Source organism: Pseudochaenichthys georgianus, chromosome 18, assembly GCF_902827115.2.
Source record: "Pseudochaenichthys georgianus chromosome 18, fPseGeo1.2, whole genome shotgun sequence".
NCBI classification, from domain to species: Eukaryota; Metazoa; Chordata; class Actinopteri; order Perciformes; family Channichthyidae; genus Pseudochaenichthys; species Pseudochaenichthys georgianus.
In genome coordinates, this window is record NC_047520.1 from 4,227,411 (window position 1) to 4,247,410 (window position 20,000).

The 20,000-nt window shown below is 41.8% G+C and overlaps 1 protein-coding gene across 1 annotated transcript in view; it reads left to right on the forward strand.

Moving 5' to 3' along the window:
* The window catches only part of LOC117463461 (solute carrier family 12 member 6-like), a 42,392-nt gene that overhangs the window by 1,620 nt on the left and 20,772 nt on the right, over positions 1-20,000 (forward strand). Inside the window, 8 exon segments of the mRNA XM_034105697.2 lie at positions 4,525-4,619; positions 5,095-5,223; positions 6,678-6,824; positions 9,046-9,100; positions 14,417-14,547; positions 16,994-17,235; positions 18,488-18,612; positions 18,909-19,094. Of these exon segments, the coding sequence (XP_033961588.1) occupies positions 4,525-4,619; positions 5,095-5,223; positions 6,678-6,824; positions 9,046-9,100; positions 14,417-14,547; positions 16,994-17,235; positions 18,488-18,612; positions 18,909-19,094 (1,110 nt within the window).

Sequence of the window (20,000 nt, forward strand, 5' to 3'; positions counted from 1 at the left end):
ATGAACTTCCTAAAGTCCTCGTTTAAAAGACGAAGACAGTTAGGTGAGACATGTCCTCGCTCTGAAACTCGTCCGCACAGCCAAGAGCAGAGCGGGGAATAAACGGCTAATTCGGCGGGGGCTCAAAGCTTAAGTGTAACTCGGTCAATTCAAAGAAACAAGGACGACATTTGAGGGTGTCCTAAAGCTAAGGGCATATTTTGGTCTTAATTATAACGGCTGTGAACTTACTCGTAACTTATTAAGATTTCTGGAGTTCCCCAACCTTTCGCTTCTCGCTGCTGGTGCTCACGGAGCCTTGACTCACTTTGTGTCCATGTCCCTTTTTTAGTGTTCCCAGTCCGCTTCGTTAGTTAGTTTTAACTCGGGAAGCCGCACAGATCCACCGTTAAATCTGTCCGTCATGCTTGGTGCTCAAACTGTCACTGCATATGCTGACTCACTGCTAGTCAATCAATCTCTAACCTTTACCTTTTAGCTGAGGTCGTCAAGGAGACTGCTATCTCACAGGAAACATTCCCACTGACAAGGACATGCCATCAGACAGCTCTGCGTGCCAAATGTAGAATATAAAGGAAGTCAAACAGGAAGTGCTTCTTTACATACATCCTCAAGTGTTTCTAAAGGTCTCCTAAGACACTGTTTCTCATCAATATGGCACCGGTCTCAGACATATACAGAACACGTGTCTGAAGTGTCTCGTTCGACCTTAAGCTGAGCGAGTTCGTCTCCAGGCGAGGGCAGAGAATCCAGCAGCAGTTGATGTTATTGCGCCGAGCAGATGTTGAAGACAATACCAGGACTGTGGCTTATTGTGATCTTAGTTTAAGTTTCACTTCCCCCACTGCTGCCATCAGCCCACCTACAGGCACTCGCTGCTCTCTACCTAATGCTCGCTGTTTCTCAGCTTGAACAGGTGCAGCTCGTAAGTCCAGTTCTTCACGGGATCGTGATGAGCGAACGAGTTCAGACCCACCGCCCTGACTGTGCAGCCATTGGCTCTCGGTTAAGAATAGCCGTGCCGATTCACAGGGCTCAGCGCGGGTTATAACCGAGGAGAGATGTAACTGTATTAGCGGCTCTGATCCACTTAAGCTGTTGCATCGTAGCGGGGGGGAAGCTCAACGTTGTTTAATATGCTCGCGGTTAATCCCAACGAGCTTCGATCAGCCTCTGTGATGCGGCAGTATTTGATACAGAGAGGCGGACGCAGCAGGAGGTGAGAAACGCTGCAGGGCCGATGGGGAGGGAAGAAGGCAGGAGGAGTTGCTTTCAGAAAAAGGTCGAACGCGCTGTGATCCATCCGTTCTGACACCTTTGACCTGTAGGATATCACGTGCCTACGCTAACGCACATCTGGCTGCAGAAGCTTCTTTCCGCCTCGACGGCCAATCACAACAAGGCGTGACTCCGATGTGATGCACGCAGGTGGAGCTCTTCTCCGAGACACAAACAGACAGCTGGGCTCCCATGTGTGAGCGCCGCAGGACACGGCACATATTTTGAAAGCTATAATTGCTCCACATGTGACTGGGTAGCTTTTAGAGGGGGAATTTGATCGCGTGCAAAAAGAAAAGTCGAATTAGGACGACAACGAATGATCAGTTCCCGTGTCAGTCAGTCCAGTAATTGATACATTCGTTATAAGCTATTATCGCTTGTTATGTTTTAATATCAAACGAAGCAAAGGGGAGTACTTTGATGACGTTTGGGGATATATCCCTTTCCCTTTATACATCACTGTCTTGCAATCTGCTTTAATGTTATTATTTATTCTACTAGTTCAAATATTTAGACGGTTTATTCATCTAAAAAACAATTAGAAATCTAACTAAATATTTTAGTGATTTCATTTTAAGACAATTCTCTATTTATTAGTTAACGTTTATTATTTTTTAAAGATAATTATTCTTTGTTTTCTTAAGAAAGTCGCTTGTGTATTTATGGCATGCAATCAAGCAAGTCCAGTTGTATTTATGCTGTATGTATACATATTAGTTTGGACAAAGTACATGCAAGGACAAACTAATTAAAAGTATTAAAGAGAGAAGAAAAGATGGTGTTCGACCGACGGTCCCAAACCAGAAGACAATCACCAATCATAAAAGACTGACAGACAGAAAACAGTCATTACAAAGTGTTGACGTCAATAAAATGCAGTCTGTCCTGATCAACAGATTAGGAGTCAAAGTGAAACACAACAAGGTAAAGGTCATGTGTGTGAACTCTGTATTTGTTGACTCAGGGTGGAAAGATGTTGCAGACGATTGGCCGCTCAACATCTTTGAACAACAAATGAGCAAAACGCCTGACTAGTCTCTCCCCCCCCCCCCCCCCCCCCCCCCCCAGTATGAATATTAACAGGCGAGTTGTTTGGTGCGGAGTCACTTTCACACTTGCTATCTTCGTCCAAACGCACACTGAGAGCAGCGCGGGAAGTTTCCTCCCACCGGCCAAATGCTGCTTTCTGTCTTTACATGGATATCCACTTTCCTCATGTGTAACCAGTCCATGTTCAGGTGTAGTTAGGCTGTATTTACTTTCTATTTAGGCTGTATTTACGGCACGCTGTATTTACGGCACGGTGTATTTACGGCGCGCTGTATTTACGGTGTATTTACGGCACGCTGTATTTACGGCGCGCTGTATTTACGGTGTATTTACGGCACGCTGTATTTACGGCACGCTGTATTTACGGTTTACCAGCTAGTGTGTACTGCTGCTTTCTGTCTGAACTTTTTATTATTCATTTGTTATTCAAAAGCAGGCTTTCCCAAACATTTTGGGGCTTGTTTCAACTTTTTAAAGAATTTTTAGAGGCCTTTTTAAGAGATTAAAGTATTCAGCATTTGCCAAGAAAAACCTTATTTCTTAGGTAAAAAACAAACAAACTTTACAGTGAAATAAATAAAAATACACACAAATAGGACACAGTATAGCACACATCCCTTACAATAGAATGAATGTATGATGTTAACCATATCCTCACACTTTCAACAAATTCCCAACTAATCCCTTAACTTCCTGTTTTACCAATCAGACTTCAGAGAGAGAGAAGACGTCAGAAAGGGACCTTTCAACACATTCTAATCACATATCGCATTCCCCTGAACAGAAGGGCCCGTATTTATTATGAGTGTCACATTACGTCATGTTTGAGTTTCCTTGGGTTGCGACTCTGCACATGTTGGACAGAGGAAGTGATGCTGCTGACTGAGCTGCTGCTGATGCAGAAGTGTGTGTGTGTGTCGGTGTGTGTGTGTCGGTGTCGTATCAGTCTTAAAGCAAAAGTCACGTGCTGATTTGAACTTTCAAACGGGTGTTAGGACGGCTACTAACGAGTATTTTAGTTAAATGTAGATCAGATGAATTCGACCAAAGCACAATTGACTTTTTCTGTACAGAATTTTCCAGAAGTGTTTTAGTTATCTCAGTTCCTTGATTATTTTATTTAGCTGTCTGTCATTTTATGTATACAGAGAAATTGCATAATGTTTTAAAACCCTATCCATCCTGTGATGGGAGACAACATCCACAATCCTCATTCTGTGCTGAAATATATTTCAAATAAAATCCAATCAAAACTCACGTCTTCAGGACGGCTTTTAATCTGTAATTAATGTTATGTTTTATATATTTTAAGTGTGTTTTAATTATGTTTTTATGAATTGTTACTCTGTGAAGTGTGTTGAGTTTCTAGAAAATCACTCTATAAATAAAACGCATTATTATTATTACAAAAATAATCTAGACCTAATTTAATGTAGCAGTCTGAGTTAATTCAATATATTTATTACATGGCTTAGTTGAATACTTGATTCTGATTGGTCAATTCAGAACACGTGAAACGTTGTTAATCCAGAAAAGACAGACCGCTGTCAACGACCTATTGGGACGCTCACATCTGCACAAAGAAGTCCGGTCGATTGAACTGTATACAGTTTGGCCGAAACTGGGACAGTAAAACAGCGGAGAAGTAACGGGCAGAAACCCTCCTTTTTTACGCAGCGGTCCAGACATAGACATCAGACGGCAAAACATTCAGTGTGCAGTTCCTTTGGCATCAGGGCAGGGATATCTAGATACTCTCCAAGGTTTGACATCATGAATTGTGCTACTTTTAAAGCAAGCAACGATGTTTTCAAATCTGTAATCAAAAAGCTCCGCCTTCCTGCTGTTGCTAACGGTAACAACGGACTATTTTTCTTAGCGGATGCATGTCAATTTAAATCAATACATACAACTATTTTTGAAATCAATAAAAAAAAAATCTAAATCCATAAAAGCATTTCAATTAATATTGGGTGTCATGTCGTTACTTTGTTGACCATGTAATAAGGGGGGTAGTCGGTGTTCTTTTCCCCATATTGACCGCCTCGCTGCACATTATCCCTTACACATTTCAGAGTCACACCGATTTCAGTACGAAATCCCGTCTAACTTGTCACTGAACCTCAATAAGGAAACACAAAGATGTTTTTGTGTTTCCTGGTTTACTAATAATTCATATCCTTGTATTTATAGGTGATGGAAACTCCAAAATCTCCAGTGTGTACATCAACAACTCTCACGGGGTGGATGACGACGACTTCTACGACCGAAACTTGGCCTTATTTGAGGTCCGAAACTCGACTTTTCTTTCACAGCTGACTTCCTTTGAAAGCACACCATACTCATCTCCTAAATAGTCTTTAAACGTTGCCTTGTATACAGAAAACCAGATGTTCCCATTTACATGTTCACTGTTGCTCTATCGATGAAAACAGCATCTCCAAATAGGGCCTGTCTTTTTGCCAAAGTGTCTGCTAAACTAGAGGCAAAAAGAAACCCTGGCGTTTGGCTGCTGGTGGGTGCAAAACATTTCTATTTGTGTCGATGTTGAAGCTCTTTCTTGGCTCGCCCACTCCTTTAGTGACTCATTCAATACGTCTCTTTCTCTGCCGCTCTTGTACCTCGTATGTGTTGCCTTTCTTCTTCTCATTCACCCATTTATTCTCCTCCATTTCCCCGTCCTTTATCCCCTGGCTGTCTCTTTCTCGGCTTCACTTCCCTTACTGTCACTTACCGTTTGTTCTGTATCTCTCCCTGCCCCAGGAGGAGATGGACACTCGGCCAAAAGTGTCTTCTCTGCTCAATCGCCTGGCGAACTACACCAACCTGACGCAGGGAGCCAAGGAGCACGAGGAGGCCGAGGGCATCGGGGAGAAGAAGAAAGCCAGCAAGGTATAACTCGCTGTCAAAGAGAATGAAAGCAGTAAAAACAATTCAAGCACGGTCTGTTCAAACAAACGCTTCAACTTGTACTCAGTGGCGGCTCCAGAGTATTGTTGTTGGGTAATCTACGGTAGGGATAACCCATGCAGCGGTGGGCTCAAGTCAATATTTGCAATGTGATTACATACACGCCCCCCTTGACAGTGAAACGCCACGCGTGAGGTTTAGATTATTCCCCTGTCTCAATCCAAATTGAACTGTATGAAATAAAAAGGCACATCTGTCTTGTAGTAAATAAAAAGGGCGACCTGGAGCCAATCCTGCCATTTCTCCACAGGTGAAGGAGTTGACATGCTGAAAGCCCAACCCCTGCAGGGGGTCTGAGGGGATTCTGCCCCAGGAAATACTAACATAAAATACACATTCTGGTCCTCTCTTGAGAAGAAAAATAAATCTATTACTTCACGACATATTTTAAAAAATGAATGCCATTTTAGTTTTCTGTTACTTTGCTCTGAAAGCTGAACCTGCTGCTCCTCACAGAGAGAAGAGGGAAGAGGCTGTGAATTACTTTACATTGTGGATAAGGGTGGATAGCCCCCATTGTTCTGTGTGTCAAAATGAAAGACAGCCCACACACCTATCAATCAAACCGTGGGTTCTTATTGTATCGATGTATATAGAGATGTACTACAGCAAAAGTATTCTCCGTCGGGACTTCCTGCAACAACACCATGCCGTTATCTTGATTCTGATTGGCCAGAAGACATTATCAAAGATGTTCTATTGAGAAGACGATCACTACGTGACAAAAGTTTTCAAAACCGTTTCTGGTCTTCGGTATTTCCAGACAAGTGACTGCTGTGGCTACAAGTGGCTATCTTACTAACTGCTGTCTGCAATTTACTCCGCAAGTTGGCGGACTTTATTTTGCTTACTTTAACATCATTTTTCACGGTGCGGCTAAGCCATTTCTTGGCATGGCTGTAGCCTACCCCAGCCATACCCTGGCACCGCCACTGCTTTAGAATCTGTAGTTTTGAATATGGATCTTAAGTTGGCGTGACGTTGAAGCAGCGACCCTGCTGTAGTTCGTTTATAGCATAACGTTATGATTTGAAAATGATAAAAGTAGGGTCGACATGTGGAGATTATCCGGCTGAACAAAACGTGATCCGTCTCTTCAATGTGTCTCAACCACAGACCTTATTTCCAGCTATTTTCCAAAATCCTATGGAGAAATTGCATTGCTTTCTGTCGAAGGAACCTGAAGGAGTTTACATCCGGGTTTTAGGACGCGTCACTCGATTGACATCCAGTGTAAAAACGCTCATTTTAGATTCTTTAGGAACCTGAAGCTGCCATAAAAGGCTTTGTTGGGATCACACATAATGGAGTCTCAACGACATTGTGAAGCCTTTGTTGTCTCATCTTCATGTCCTCTTGGTCTCTGCTGTCTCCAGTCTCCTCAGATGGGGACCTTTATGGGCGTCTACCTGCCGTGCCTGCAGAACATCTTCGGGGTGATCCTGTTCCTGCGGCTCACCTGGGTGGTGGGCAGCGCGGGGGTCCTGCAGTGTCTCTGCATCGTGTTCGTCTGCTGCTGCTGCGTGAGTACTGCAGCAAACACATATTGGCAGAGGTGGGAAGTAGTGGAGTACAAATACTTCGTTACTGTACATTGTTCTGGTATCAGTGCTTTACTCCACTACTTATTTTTCTGACCACTTCCTACTTCTTACATGTTGAACTCAAATACCTGTACTTTCTACTTCTTACATGTTGAACCCAAATACCTGTACTTTCTACTTATTACATGTTGAACACAAATACCTGTACTTTCTACTTCTTACATGTTGAACCCAAATACCTGTACTTTCTACTTCTTACATGTTGAACCCAAATACCTGTACTTTCTACTTCTTACATGTTGAACCCAAATACCTGTACTTTCTACTTCTTACATGTTGAACCCAAATACCTGTACTTTCTACTTCTTACATGTTGAACCCAAATACCTGTACTTTCTACTTCTTACATGTTGAACCCAAATACCTGTACTTTCTACTTCTCACATGTTGAACACAAATACCTGTACTTTCTACTTCTTACATGTTGAACTCAAATACCTGTACTTTCTACTTCTCACATGTTGAACACAAATACCTGTACTTTCTACTTCTTACATGTTGAACACAAATACCTGTACTTTCTACTTCTCACATGTTGAACTCAAATACCTGTACTTTCTACTTCTCACATGTTGAACTCAAATACCTGTACTTTCTACTTCTCACATGTTGAACTCAAATACCTGTACTTTCTACTTCTTACATGTTGAACTCAAATACCTGTACTTTCTACTTCTTACATGTTGAACTCAAATACCTGTACGTTCTACTTCTTACATGTTGAACTCAAATACCTGTACGTTCTACTTCTTACATGTTGAACTCAAATACCTGTACGTTCTACTTCTTACATGTTGAACTCAAATACCTGTACTTTCTACTTCTTACATGTTGAACACAAATACCTGTACTTTCTACTTCTTACATGTTGAACACAAATACCTGTACTTTCTACTTCTCACATGTTGAACCCAAATACCTGTACTTTCTACTTCTCACATGTTGAACTCAAATACCTGTACTTTCTACTTCTTACATGTTGAACCCAAATACCTGTACTTTCTACTTCTTACATGTTGAACACAAATACCTGTACTTTCTACTTCTCACATGTTGAACTCAAATACCTGTACTTTCTACTTCTTACATGTTGAACACAAATACCTGTACTTTCTACTTCTTACATGTTGAACACTAATACCTGTACTTTCTACTTCTCACATGTTGAACTCAAATACCTGTACTTTCTACTTCTCACATGTTGAACTCAAATACCTGTACTTTCTACTTCTCACATGTTGAACTCAAATACCTGTACTTTCTACTTCTTACATGTTGAACTCAAATACCTGTACTTTCTACTTCTTACATGTTGAACTCAAATACCTGTACTTTCTACTTCTTACATGTTGAACTCAAATACCTGTACTTTCTACTTCTTACATGTTGAACTCAAATACCTGTACTTTCTACTTCTCACATGTTGAACTCAAATACCTGTACTTTCTACTTCTTACATGTTGAACTCAAATACCTGTACTTTCTACTTCTTACATGTTGAACTCAAATACCTGTACTTTCTACTTCTTACATGTTGAACTCAAATACCTGTACTTTCTACTTCTTACATGTTGAACTCAAATACCTGTACTTTCTACTTCTTACATGTTGAACTCAAATACCTGTACTTTCTACTTCTTACATGTTGAACACAAATACCTGTACTTTCTACTTCTCTCATTTCCCAAACAGCTGGTTCCTTTAGTCTGAATGTGTGTTGGTGCGTGATCATTATTCTTTAGAGTCATTGCGTGCCTATTGATTGGAACACGATGTATCCGTGTATCCATCACTTCCTGGTCTTCTCTAAAGAAGAGGGACCAATGGAAACGTTGTCATGTTGCCGTTGTTCAGCATGGAAACATTCATTAGCTAACAATGACATTATTGTTCTATTAATATAAAGGGAGGTCAGGTACTCTTTAAAGCAGCTGCTAGTTATGGGTACTTGTTACTTCAAAGCCTCTTTACTTTTACTTGAGTAAAGAAGTTTAGTCAGTACTTCTACTTTCACCAGAGTATCTTTAAACACGAGTATCTGTACTTCTTCTTGAGTAAAGGATGTGTGTACTTTTGCCATCTCTGCATATTACCACATCAGAAACGTATCTCTAAATGTATTTTAAATCTCTCTCTGCAGACGTTGTTGACGGCGATATCGATGAGCGCCATCGCCACTAATGGAGTTGTTCCAGGTATTCCTTCATCATTTACTCCCCCCGCCCCCTCCCCCCCCGCCCCCTCCCATCCTCTCCCTACCTGTGGATTAAAGGGCACTGGTGTGTGCTGGGTAATCGTCTTATCTCCATTATTACCTTGTCAGTTTAACTTATATGAGTTTACACAGCCAAGTGACCTTTTATATACGGCTATATTGGATAGTTTGAAGCTTCAATACTTCAATTATAACGTTGACATTTGGATTATCAAGTGGTGGAAGAAGTACTCGGATCGTACACTTAGGTAAAAGTAATAATACCGCTGTGTAGAAATACTCCATTACAAGTAAAAGTGCAAAAGTAGCATCATCGAAATATACTTAAGTACCAAAGTACTCATGATCCAAAGTGGCCGATTTCCCCGTCTATCATTTTAATTTTGCAGGTGTAAAGGATAATATTACATGAATTATTTATCAAACTGCAAGGTATATCTGTCCTTAAAGTAGATCATAGTGTATGAGTTGATTTAATGTTTGTATTATTTATATAAACCTGAAAAGTAGGCAAATAAATGTAGTTAGTCGGGACAATATCTGCTGCCAAAATGTATTGTGGTAGAAGTATGAAGTAGCATTAAATGAGAATACTCAAGGAAAGTACAAGTACCTCAATAATGCACTTAAAGTACAGCAGTGTTTCCCCTACCATTGTCTTGGAGGGGTGCTGCGCCCCGCCAACGGAGCCCCGCGCCCCCCCTGAAATTCAAGGTGTTAAAAAAAAAATTATTACAAAATATTTTTATACCAAATTGCAACTAATCTATAACTACTGTCACTTTTCACATTGAACATGCGCTCTTTTGTTAAATAAACTAAACGCTTTCATTTTAAGTTGTGAGTTTAGTTGCTCCTCTCTCTGTTCCAGAGGATTAACAAATCCCGCTCAGGCAGCACCCCCCCACCCCCACCCCGCTCAGGCAGCACCCCACCCCGCTCAGGCAGCACCCCCCAAAATCAGTAAACACTGTACAGTATTTAAGTAAATGTACTTAGTTACTTTTGGGATTATAAAACAATATTTGAATGCTGCAAAGAAATGTATTTGACAGAAAAATATCACCGGTCTTCAATATCAGGATCCATGTATTTATGATCCTCTCAAGAATGGAAGTAGTCTTCACACACAGGGCTGCGTGGGACAATTAGTACCCGAACAGTGTCCTTCAAGATGCTGATATACGAGAGAGGGAGTTACAGTCACGAGATGGAGGAATACCGGTTCAAAGCAGTATTCTGACATTAGCTAAGGCCTGCGTAAGCAATAAACATGATATGCCTATCTGTCTAGATATACTATCATGCCAATCCTAGGAACATAGCTATCATAACTTCAACACAGTGTCTCGTGAGCGTCATCCATGTAGTCAGACATCCGGCGATGTACACAGCGACGTAGGGCCTCTGTTATCACGTGGTGATATAGAAGGAACATTTAAAAACAATGACTCACTCTATCCAATAAATTACTTTCGGATTTTCATTCTCAATTTTACTTTTTTTCGGGACAGCTGTTTCCCTTCAGTGTCCCCGCTCGTGTCGGTACTGATTCGTGTGTTTTTTTCTAATGTTGTTGTTTCTGTTTGTCCCGTCTCTCCCTCTGTCTGCCTCCTTCCTGTCCGTCTGAACATTATTAAAAACCAAGGATAATTGATCCACTTTACGCCTCTAGTCGGAGACCCCAAATGCCAAAGTAGTGTGATGTTGACACTTGCATTAGGGCTGCTCAATTAATCGCAATTACGATTATGGCTGGCAACGATTACGAAAATAACGTAATTGAAATAAAACGATTTTTTTTTTTTTTAATTACTTTTTTTTAATTGGTTTTTCAGTTGAATTATAATTAACGTTCAGGGTAATCAACTGTAAAAACATACTGTTCACATTTATTTTCTCCAATAAGTTGATGTTTTCAAAGTAAACGGATAATCGTTTTTATAATCGTGATCTCAATTATTGACCCAAATAATCGAGATTATGATTTTTGCCACAATCGAGCAGCCCTACCTCGCATGTGACCTTTCTATAATCGATAACCCCTCGGTAACATAGAGATGAATCTAATGTTTGGCTTCAGGCATTTCATCCCATGCTGTCCATTTGTCCTCAGCTTCTCATGCGCTCTCTCTCAGTTAATCCTGTATGGATGGAGATTTGGTTTTGGAAATACATCTCATCCCATTGCATCACGTTCATTTCTTTACATTCACTTTGATGCTTTTATTTACGACATCAAAGGCAGTTTTGGGGGTTGGGGAATCCATTCGTTCACATTCACACGCCCAACTGTTTTAACCATTCGTCTCACTGTGTTGTCAAATGTCAACGAATTGCATTCAGGAAACCAAACACTGCTTTCTGAGCTCAGACGTTTCTAATGTAGTTTCTCTTTCTTGTATGATTCCTCCATGTGCTTTATTATACCACTGGTTCAAAGTGTATCTGCAAATTAAAGCTTACTGTATTGTTGTTTAGCTCACTTAAGACAATGCCAAGTTCAGAACACAATTTAGGGCCTGGTTTTATTAAACATTTTTCTATACTAATTCTAAAACAATACCTGAACATCAGTACCTCACTGCCCACGTCTTCTATTACATCTTATATTATAAGACATTTTTGATGATTAATGGAAAAGGGGAGACCATTTTCATTGCATTTATTAATCAAAGTTGGCTTAATGAACAATGAGTACCGTACTTCTCGGACTATAAAGCGCACCTGCATATGAGCCGCAGCAGCTAAATGGTCCGTCTGTCTTGCTCTCGTTCTGTCTCTCGGTTCCACTTTTACTTTGGCGCGCTACCTGTCTCGCTCTTTTCCGGCCTCCAGCTTTTCCTGCTGGAGCCCGCCCCTTAGAGGTGGCGGGCGCGGACCGGTCATAGAGCCCGTAGTGTTAAAGGTGGTTAATTTTACCTGTAAAATCCATAGATCTAGGAGGTTCCCTAGTGGCCGTTAGCTGTACAACAAAAATGGGGGAAAAGTCGCGGCTTATAGTCCGAAAAGTACGGTAAGTCCTCTTTCATCCACATATTTCTTGGCGAAATGATCAACTAAACGGCACTTCAGTTTGATGTAGGGCTGCACGATTTGGGGAAATAATCGAATTGCGATTTTTCTGACAGATATTGCGATTCGATTTGCGATATTTGTTTTGAAGCGACCCAACGGAAGTTTATTGTAAAGTGCGGCCATATCTCCGGCTAGGAAGGTCGCATCAACGTGCTCCCGTCTCTGGCACCCCCGCAGCCCCAGCCCGAACGTACAAGAAACTTCCGTTGGGTTGCTTTAAAGTCAAGCTTCAGTTTCAGACTCACCCTGTAATAGAAACACGTGATGGAGCATTGCTAACCTGACTCAGGTGGTTCATCAAACCATCTAAAGCTCCATTGGAAGCCATTTGGAAAGGGCAGGCACTTTCAAACATACTTGGCAGGTGATTGGATCAATCTGTCTATCACCTTCTATCATGGGCCACTTCTGATTGGTTAACAATGGCTGGTTCATGTGGAGCACAGCACTTCTGATTGGTTAACAATGACTGGTTCATGTGGAGCACAGCACTTCTGATTGGTTAACAATGGCTGGTTCATGTGGAGCACAGCACTTCTGATTGGTTAACAATGGCTGGTTCATGTGGAGCACAGCACTTCTGATTGGTTAACAATGACTGGTTCATGTGGAGCACAGCACTTCTGATTGGTTAACAATGGCTGGTTCATGTGGAGCACAGCACTTCTGATTGGTGTGGCTGACACACAAGAAGAACAAACAAAACAAAAACAAATCGCAGGTTTTGCGATTTCATAATTGCATCATTTAAAATCGCGATTTCGATTTAAGATCGATGAATCGTTCAGCCCTAATCTGATTATAGGACTACTTTTTTGATTCTTAACTTTGAGAAATACAAACGTATTTATTATCCTAAACTCTTTTGTTCAAAGGAAGCCTCAAGTGTTTAATGTTGGCTTTAATAGATAAGAAATGGAAATATTTAACATAAATCCGGAGGTGTCACATCCCAGATCAGTACAGCCAGTTCTACTCAATGCTACTGAACAAGAAGAACTTACTGAAGACAGTCAAGAGGTTACTTAACACGGGTACTTGTTCTCCAAGTGAGTACAAAAACATCTGAAACGTGATTTGCAGTTACGATATGACCGAAGCTATCGCGATCTTCTTCCTCCGATGTATCGTTTAGAGCAGGGGTTCCCAACCCCCGGTCCGCGGACTGGTACCGGGCCGCGGAGGTGTTACTGCCGGGCCGCGAAGTAGCTGTGAGTTTATCGTAATATTTGCAGAATTATAAATATATAAAAATATTTTATCAACATTTATCATATTTTTTTTTAAAAGTGTTTAATGTTCGCACCTCTACCAGTCATATTATTTCATCCAGTAGCCTAGCAGTTAATCTTTCACCAGATAACCGTTGAAAATGGCTTTTATGATGTTCCGAGGGATTCGGCGGCTCAGCCTCTCGAGCGCACGAGAAAGTTACCGGTGCGCCGAGCAGGAAGAGGAGCGCACAGGAGACAACCGTTTGATTGCAGACCGTTATGTTTATGTGGGGAAATGGCAGTGCACATTATTTGAGATATATTTCAAACTCGGACTTCATTTTAACGACATGTCGGCCAGGGGTGTAGAGCTATATGTTTATTTTATTAGCTTTTCTTTTTAATGACTGATTTTAAATGCCATTTTCTTAATGTCTTTCATTTTTTTGTAAAGCACTTTGAATCGCCTCGTGTTGAAAAGTGCTCTATAAATAAACTTGCCTTGCCTTTGTTTAAGCACCGGATCGGCAAAACAGGAGAGTAGACCAGTTTGACTTGATCTATGAATTAATGTCCGGGACTCTCTCGGTATCTGCTGCCCGCAGCTGTTCTATAGAAGGAAAGCCTCCTTCACTTCATGAAATGGCTGCAGCATCAGGAGGCAGTTAAATCAGTTAAAATTGATGTATCTGCCGGTCCTTGGCACAATAAAGGTTGGGAACCCCTGGTGTAGAGCATTATGCATAGGACGACTTCTCTCATCAGCTGTCGTCTTCTCTGAGTCTCTACCTCCTAACATCATAATGTGACTAACATCCACCCCCCTCTCTCTCTCTCTCTTTATGTCCCATCTCTTCCTCTCTCCCATCCACTGCTTCTGCTTCTCGCCATTTCCACTTCTCTCAACCCTACCTGCCCTGCTGTCTCTCTCTCTCTCTCTTTCTCTCTCTCTCTCTCTCTCTCTCTCTCTCTCTCTCTCTCTCTCTCTCTCCCCCCTCCTCCAGCGGGAGGCGCGTACTTCATGATCAGCCGGTCTCTGGGTCCAGAGTTCGGGGGGGCGGTGGGTCTGTGTTTCTACCTGGGAACCACCTTCGCCGGAGCCATGTACATCCTGGGAGCCATCGAGATCCTGCTGGTGGGTTCAACTCTTTTTGTAGTTCCAATTTCTTTTGAATTTTCCATTCAGAACAAAGAAACGCTGGCGGGACACTGCATAAATAAATCCCCCTCCCCGTGGTCCTGGCTTTGACATTAAAAGACATGGCATGGAAAAAGTAACATAATAATAATCACAAAATAGAAAATGAGGTGTATATAAGCAATGGAAAATTAAAAGTGTGCAATTATTGGTAAACATTCAAATTAAATAGCGTCTCTGTCTGCCTTTATGTGTGTGTCCAGAAACGCTCCAAAGGGCTGTCCTCAGCGTCTTCAATGCCTTTCATCCTAGTGAGCATAGCCTCCAGAGTTTCCGTTAGAATTTTCTTTCGCCGGTCAACATGTCCGTTAAAGTTTAAATCTTCCGGACAAAATGAGAAAAGTGCCGGTCAAAGGTCTTCTTTGTTATTTATTGAGCTTTAAAACAAATTGATATGATTTAATATTAAACAAATTATAGTAAATTAACTACATTATTCAAAGGTGTACAGTAACTATAACACGGGAATAATAAACGGAGCGCTCTCTCCCTCTCCTGACAGCCCTTGCAGCTCGCGGATCAGTAATGAGTGACCCGACAGTAAAAACATATCTATAACTAGTTACGGTAGTTTGAGAGGTAATTAAAATAGCTACGTGTGATATTCTAACCTGAAGTGTGTGTTTTGTTCCGCTCATCATACAGACGTGTCAGATTAGACTTTACTCGCGTTTATGTCCATATCGATCAGATCCAGCTAGTTCTAGGACTGCCTGCTTATCAAAAGACACCTCAACAATAAGTGTCGCTATGCAACCGGGTGAGGCCGCAAAGTATAGCGCAGCATTATGCATTTGTTTACATGCCCACCGGAACCCGAGGCATTACCAACAGATCAACGCACAATCAACCCACACAGGACATCTCTCTCTCCACATTAAGTGTTAGACATTAGAGTTGACTATTCTTGTCTGTCACAAACTCTTCTTGTCTGTCACATAAGTGGCGCAACTGATGCGGTATTGCGCTAAAGGGAAATTATTTTGACCAAAGAGATTTAGACTTGCCGGTCTTCAGCATATTTTGCCGGTCAAAGTCCGGTAATTACCGGCTAATGGAAGCCTCATAGGATGCCGTCTCCACCATAGCATTAAAGCATTCCTTCATATGCGGAGGCTTGTCTATTCTCCAATGCCTCAATATAGCTGTAATCAAAGCGACCATTATAACAGCTTCAGCTTCACTCTTAAAATCTTTACCCATTTGCTCTCCGATTGACCAGCTGTCGTTGTTTTGGACAAATAGTTGTATTGGCATTTCCAGCTTAAAGGTGGGGTAGGTAATTTTGGAGAAACCAGCTAGAGTGCGCTAGAATTTGAAAATACACAACCGGAAGAAATCTGCCACTTCCTCACAGAGCCCCTCCTCCAACACACACGAACGCGCACATGACCAATGAGGGCACGAGATAAGTTTGTGCCCCGATGGAAGGCTGACAGGCAGGTAGGCCATCCAGTTACTTTAGCCGGCTCAGATGATTGGTCGTGCTTTTTACAGCGCCAGGGCTTCCACAGATGAAATTTTTTTATGGATTTGTTGTCAAAGCACTTCAGATATTCATTGCTATCGGGATGTTAAGAGCATTCCATGGAATAAAACAAGAAGTGTTTCTGAAGTGAATTACCCACCTTTAAGACATCACACTGTTTATTGCTTCCATTATGGTTTTGCCGCAGCCATAATCCCTCAATTTAAAACACACATTGTCAATTATATGTGATATTCAAACTGTGAACAGGAACATTGAACACTGTTAAGCTAGTGCTTCGTTTTTTATTCAATACGAAAACATCACTGTCCTAATAGACTCTACCCACCAATCAATGATCACCCTCACCCTTTAGTTCAGCTGCTATAAAACAAGCTGACCCAGATAAAAACACTAGATCTACACAGCTGCAATCTAAAGGAGGCCATTAGGAAACATCAACAGGCTTTCTGCAAAAATGATAAGCCAACAAAATCAACAGAACATTAAAGCTTATATTCTCTTAGTGTCATTAAGTGCGTATATATGACATTTGATATATATATTCTTGCAATAATGACCCCATCACTGTACATTATCCGGTTGATTAGGCGGATAATTAATGAAGAATTTAATAATTACACACTGAATAATGAGTTAAAGTTGATTCAATTGCTTCCATTAATATAATTAGTCCGCTTTCTGTGTTTGGATAAGAGAACTGCGTCGTAAACAGCTTTTTTAGCAGCTAAAAATAATAAAAACTTAGACATTTTGTATTTAAAAATCTAAATAAAGTATTAAACGAAGCGTGTTATTATGTAATAATTTGTTAAAATCAGGCCACATACCTGTCATTTCCAGTTAGCTAAAAACACACAAAAAATTAAACGTTCTTTTCCATCCCTCCTCCAGATGTACTTAGCGCCCAAAGCAGCTATTTTCAAGGCGGAGCACCCCGAAGGTGAAGGGGCGGCCATGTTGAACAACATGCGAGTGTACGGCTCCATCTGCCTCCTCCTCATGTCCCTGCTGGTCTTCGTGGGCGTGAAGTACGTCAACAAACTGGCGTCGGTCTTCCTCGCCTGCGTCATCGTCTCCATCGTCTCCATCTACGTCGGGGCGCTGGTCTCCGCCTTCAAACCGCCTCAATTCCCGTAAGCTTTGCTCCTATCTTGCAAAATGCACTTTTTTGAATGTCTTTTATACATAATCATGTGTCCCCGGTGCGTCGGGGAACTCACGCAGCGTCAGAAAATAAAACCCTCTCTCTTTTCCTCCGTACCCACGTCTCTAAAAACGGGGCTACAGCGGAGCTGATCCAGATTTGCGTCTGATATGACGTCATATCGGAAATGTTGACCAATCAGAAAGTTGCTATCGGAAATAATGCCCGACGTATTTTGGACGTAATATGAGGCGCGTTCACACCGGAGTACTTTTCCCGTTTAGTTCCATTAGTACCTCTTATTTTTCGTTCACACCAAAAAGAGAACTTAGTGCCGGGAACTTTTACCTCCATTTTTAGTCCCTGCTGAGAGGTGGGACTATCCTGGGGAGAAAACAGTACCAATTTCTATTGGCTGGGCAAATTGCAAACCACGCCCCGTAAAACTCTGAAAAGTTTTGTGAAGCCGCCATTGCATTTGTGGCATTATTAGCATTAGCATTAGCCCCGCGCACCAACGGAGAGAGAATAACTTATGGCAACACAAAAGAAAACATGGCAGCGGTGGAGATGAGGAGGTGTCGGCGTTCTGGCGATTTACTCGGAAGGCTTCAGTAGAAGCTGCTGGGACTCCCAGCAGCTTCTACTGAAGCCTTCCCCAACTCCGGGGATTTCCGGCCGGGGACTTGGGGTGGCAGTATACGCCGTGAAGTGGTTTGCGGCCTGCCAGTAAACCCAGAGCAGAAGAAGAAGTAATCTTCCCTCGGGGAACTTATTCCGGTGTGAACGCGATCTGTACTTAGTGCTATGGGGGAACTAAGTGCCGGCACTAAGTACAGCAAAGTACTTGGTGTGAAAGCGGCTATTGTCTTTGTTTACATTAGCAAGCATCGCTAACACTCAGAGCTAACTTGTACTGCGTGGTTTGGAACATGATGGCGTTTAGTCACGGCAGCAACTAGCTGTATCTCTGTCATTCTGAGCAGGCACTAGCTCCCCCTCCTGTTTTAAATTTCAAATCAAGCTAAGGACCCGGATTAGCAGTTAACGGGGCTTAAATATAGGGATATGAGGGATGTCAGTTTGGTATTTTGAGCAGAACATGTGTTTTATATATTTGTATATATCTGAGACCCATAATATATGCCTAAAAATAGCATGATAGGTGACCTTTAAAATGAAATTGCTAATTTTGGAGTTTTGTGGATTTTTTTGTATGACATATTGGCTTCTCTCCGCAGCGTGTGCATGCTGGGAAACAGGACAATCAGCGGACACGACATTTTGGACCACCATTGTGGGAAAACCGTGCTGCAGCAGATCAAAGATCAAGGGAAGGTGGGGGACTACAACACTACTAGTAACGGTGGGTATCAAATCAAATCGAAATGTATTATAGCCCCAAATCACAAGAAATGCCTCAAAGGGCTGGACAAGACAAAGACAAAATACAAACGTCATAGCATACGAATTATAAAAACATTATACATCAACATAAGTATTGCCATGTGATAAAAGCATGTGGCTGAAGTGATGGTAATGTTGATGGTAACTAGGTGATGGAAATAGCTTCGCCAGGGCTCGATTGTCAAGAATCACCAGAAGTAGGAATGTTTTCGACTTGCACACCTATTCAAGACGTTCTGTATTCCTTCCCATTAGACACCAGCACTCTGGGCCCGACCTTCGACCCCAGCCTGGCCCCCCCTCTCATGGAGAAGACCACTCACCTCTGGAAACAGTTCTGCCAGGGAACAGAAATCAACTCTACCTGCGACGAATACTTCCTCTCCAACAATTTCTCACAGATCGAAGGCATCCCCGGTCTGGCCAGTGGGGTCATTTCAGGTAAGGTGTTTATATATATGAGAAGCATTTCAATACAAAGGCGCTAAATCCACATTTGTTTGAATTGGTGTATGTTAGAAGACACCAATTAAATGATTCCACAGCCAACAGATGATGAGTATTAGCTCTCTTGGGAAATTGAGGATTCTACCTCATTTGGTGACTGTGAACGATCCTATTTGTACGCTTCTTAAATTATTTTGACGGGCTAATTTCACTTTTAAATTAATCAGAAAGTGGATTCAAACATTTAAAAAGAGTCCAAAATTATTATTTATAAGAAATATTTGCTTCTGGAAAATATTTTCCTACTTTTTGATGCTGTAGTGTTTATAGTTGTGCCGTCTGCAAAAATTGGTACTTAAAGGGGACCTATCATGCAAAATGCACTTTGTGATGTCTTTTCTACATCAACACGTGTCCCCGGTGTGTCGGGGAACTCACGCAGCGTCAGAAAGTAAACCCCTCTCTCTTTCCCTCCGTACCCAAATCTCTAAAAACGGGGAACAACGGAGCTGATCCAGATTTGCGTCCGATATGACGTAACATCAGAAATGTGGACCCACGGCCCAATCAGAAAGTTGCCATCAGAAACAATGCCCGACTGTTTTGGACGTAATATGGTCGGTGTTTATATTAGCATCGCTAACACTCAGAGCTAACCTGTACTGGAGAGCATGTGTGTGAAGAAGCAGGAAGTAGAAAGGAACTCACCTTGTGGTGTAACCGGCAAGAGAGAAAGCCTTTGAGCTCCAGACTGTTTCAGATCCTTGATAATCCATGATATGGCGTTTCATCACGGCAGCATTTAGTTTAGACGGTAGCTGCCGGGTCCCGCATGAGCTCAGACCCCTCCATTTTATTTATCAAATATTTTTTTTTAAAGCTTTATCCCCAGAATCAGCA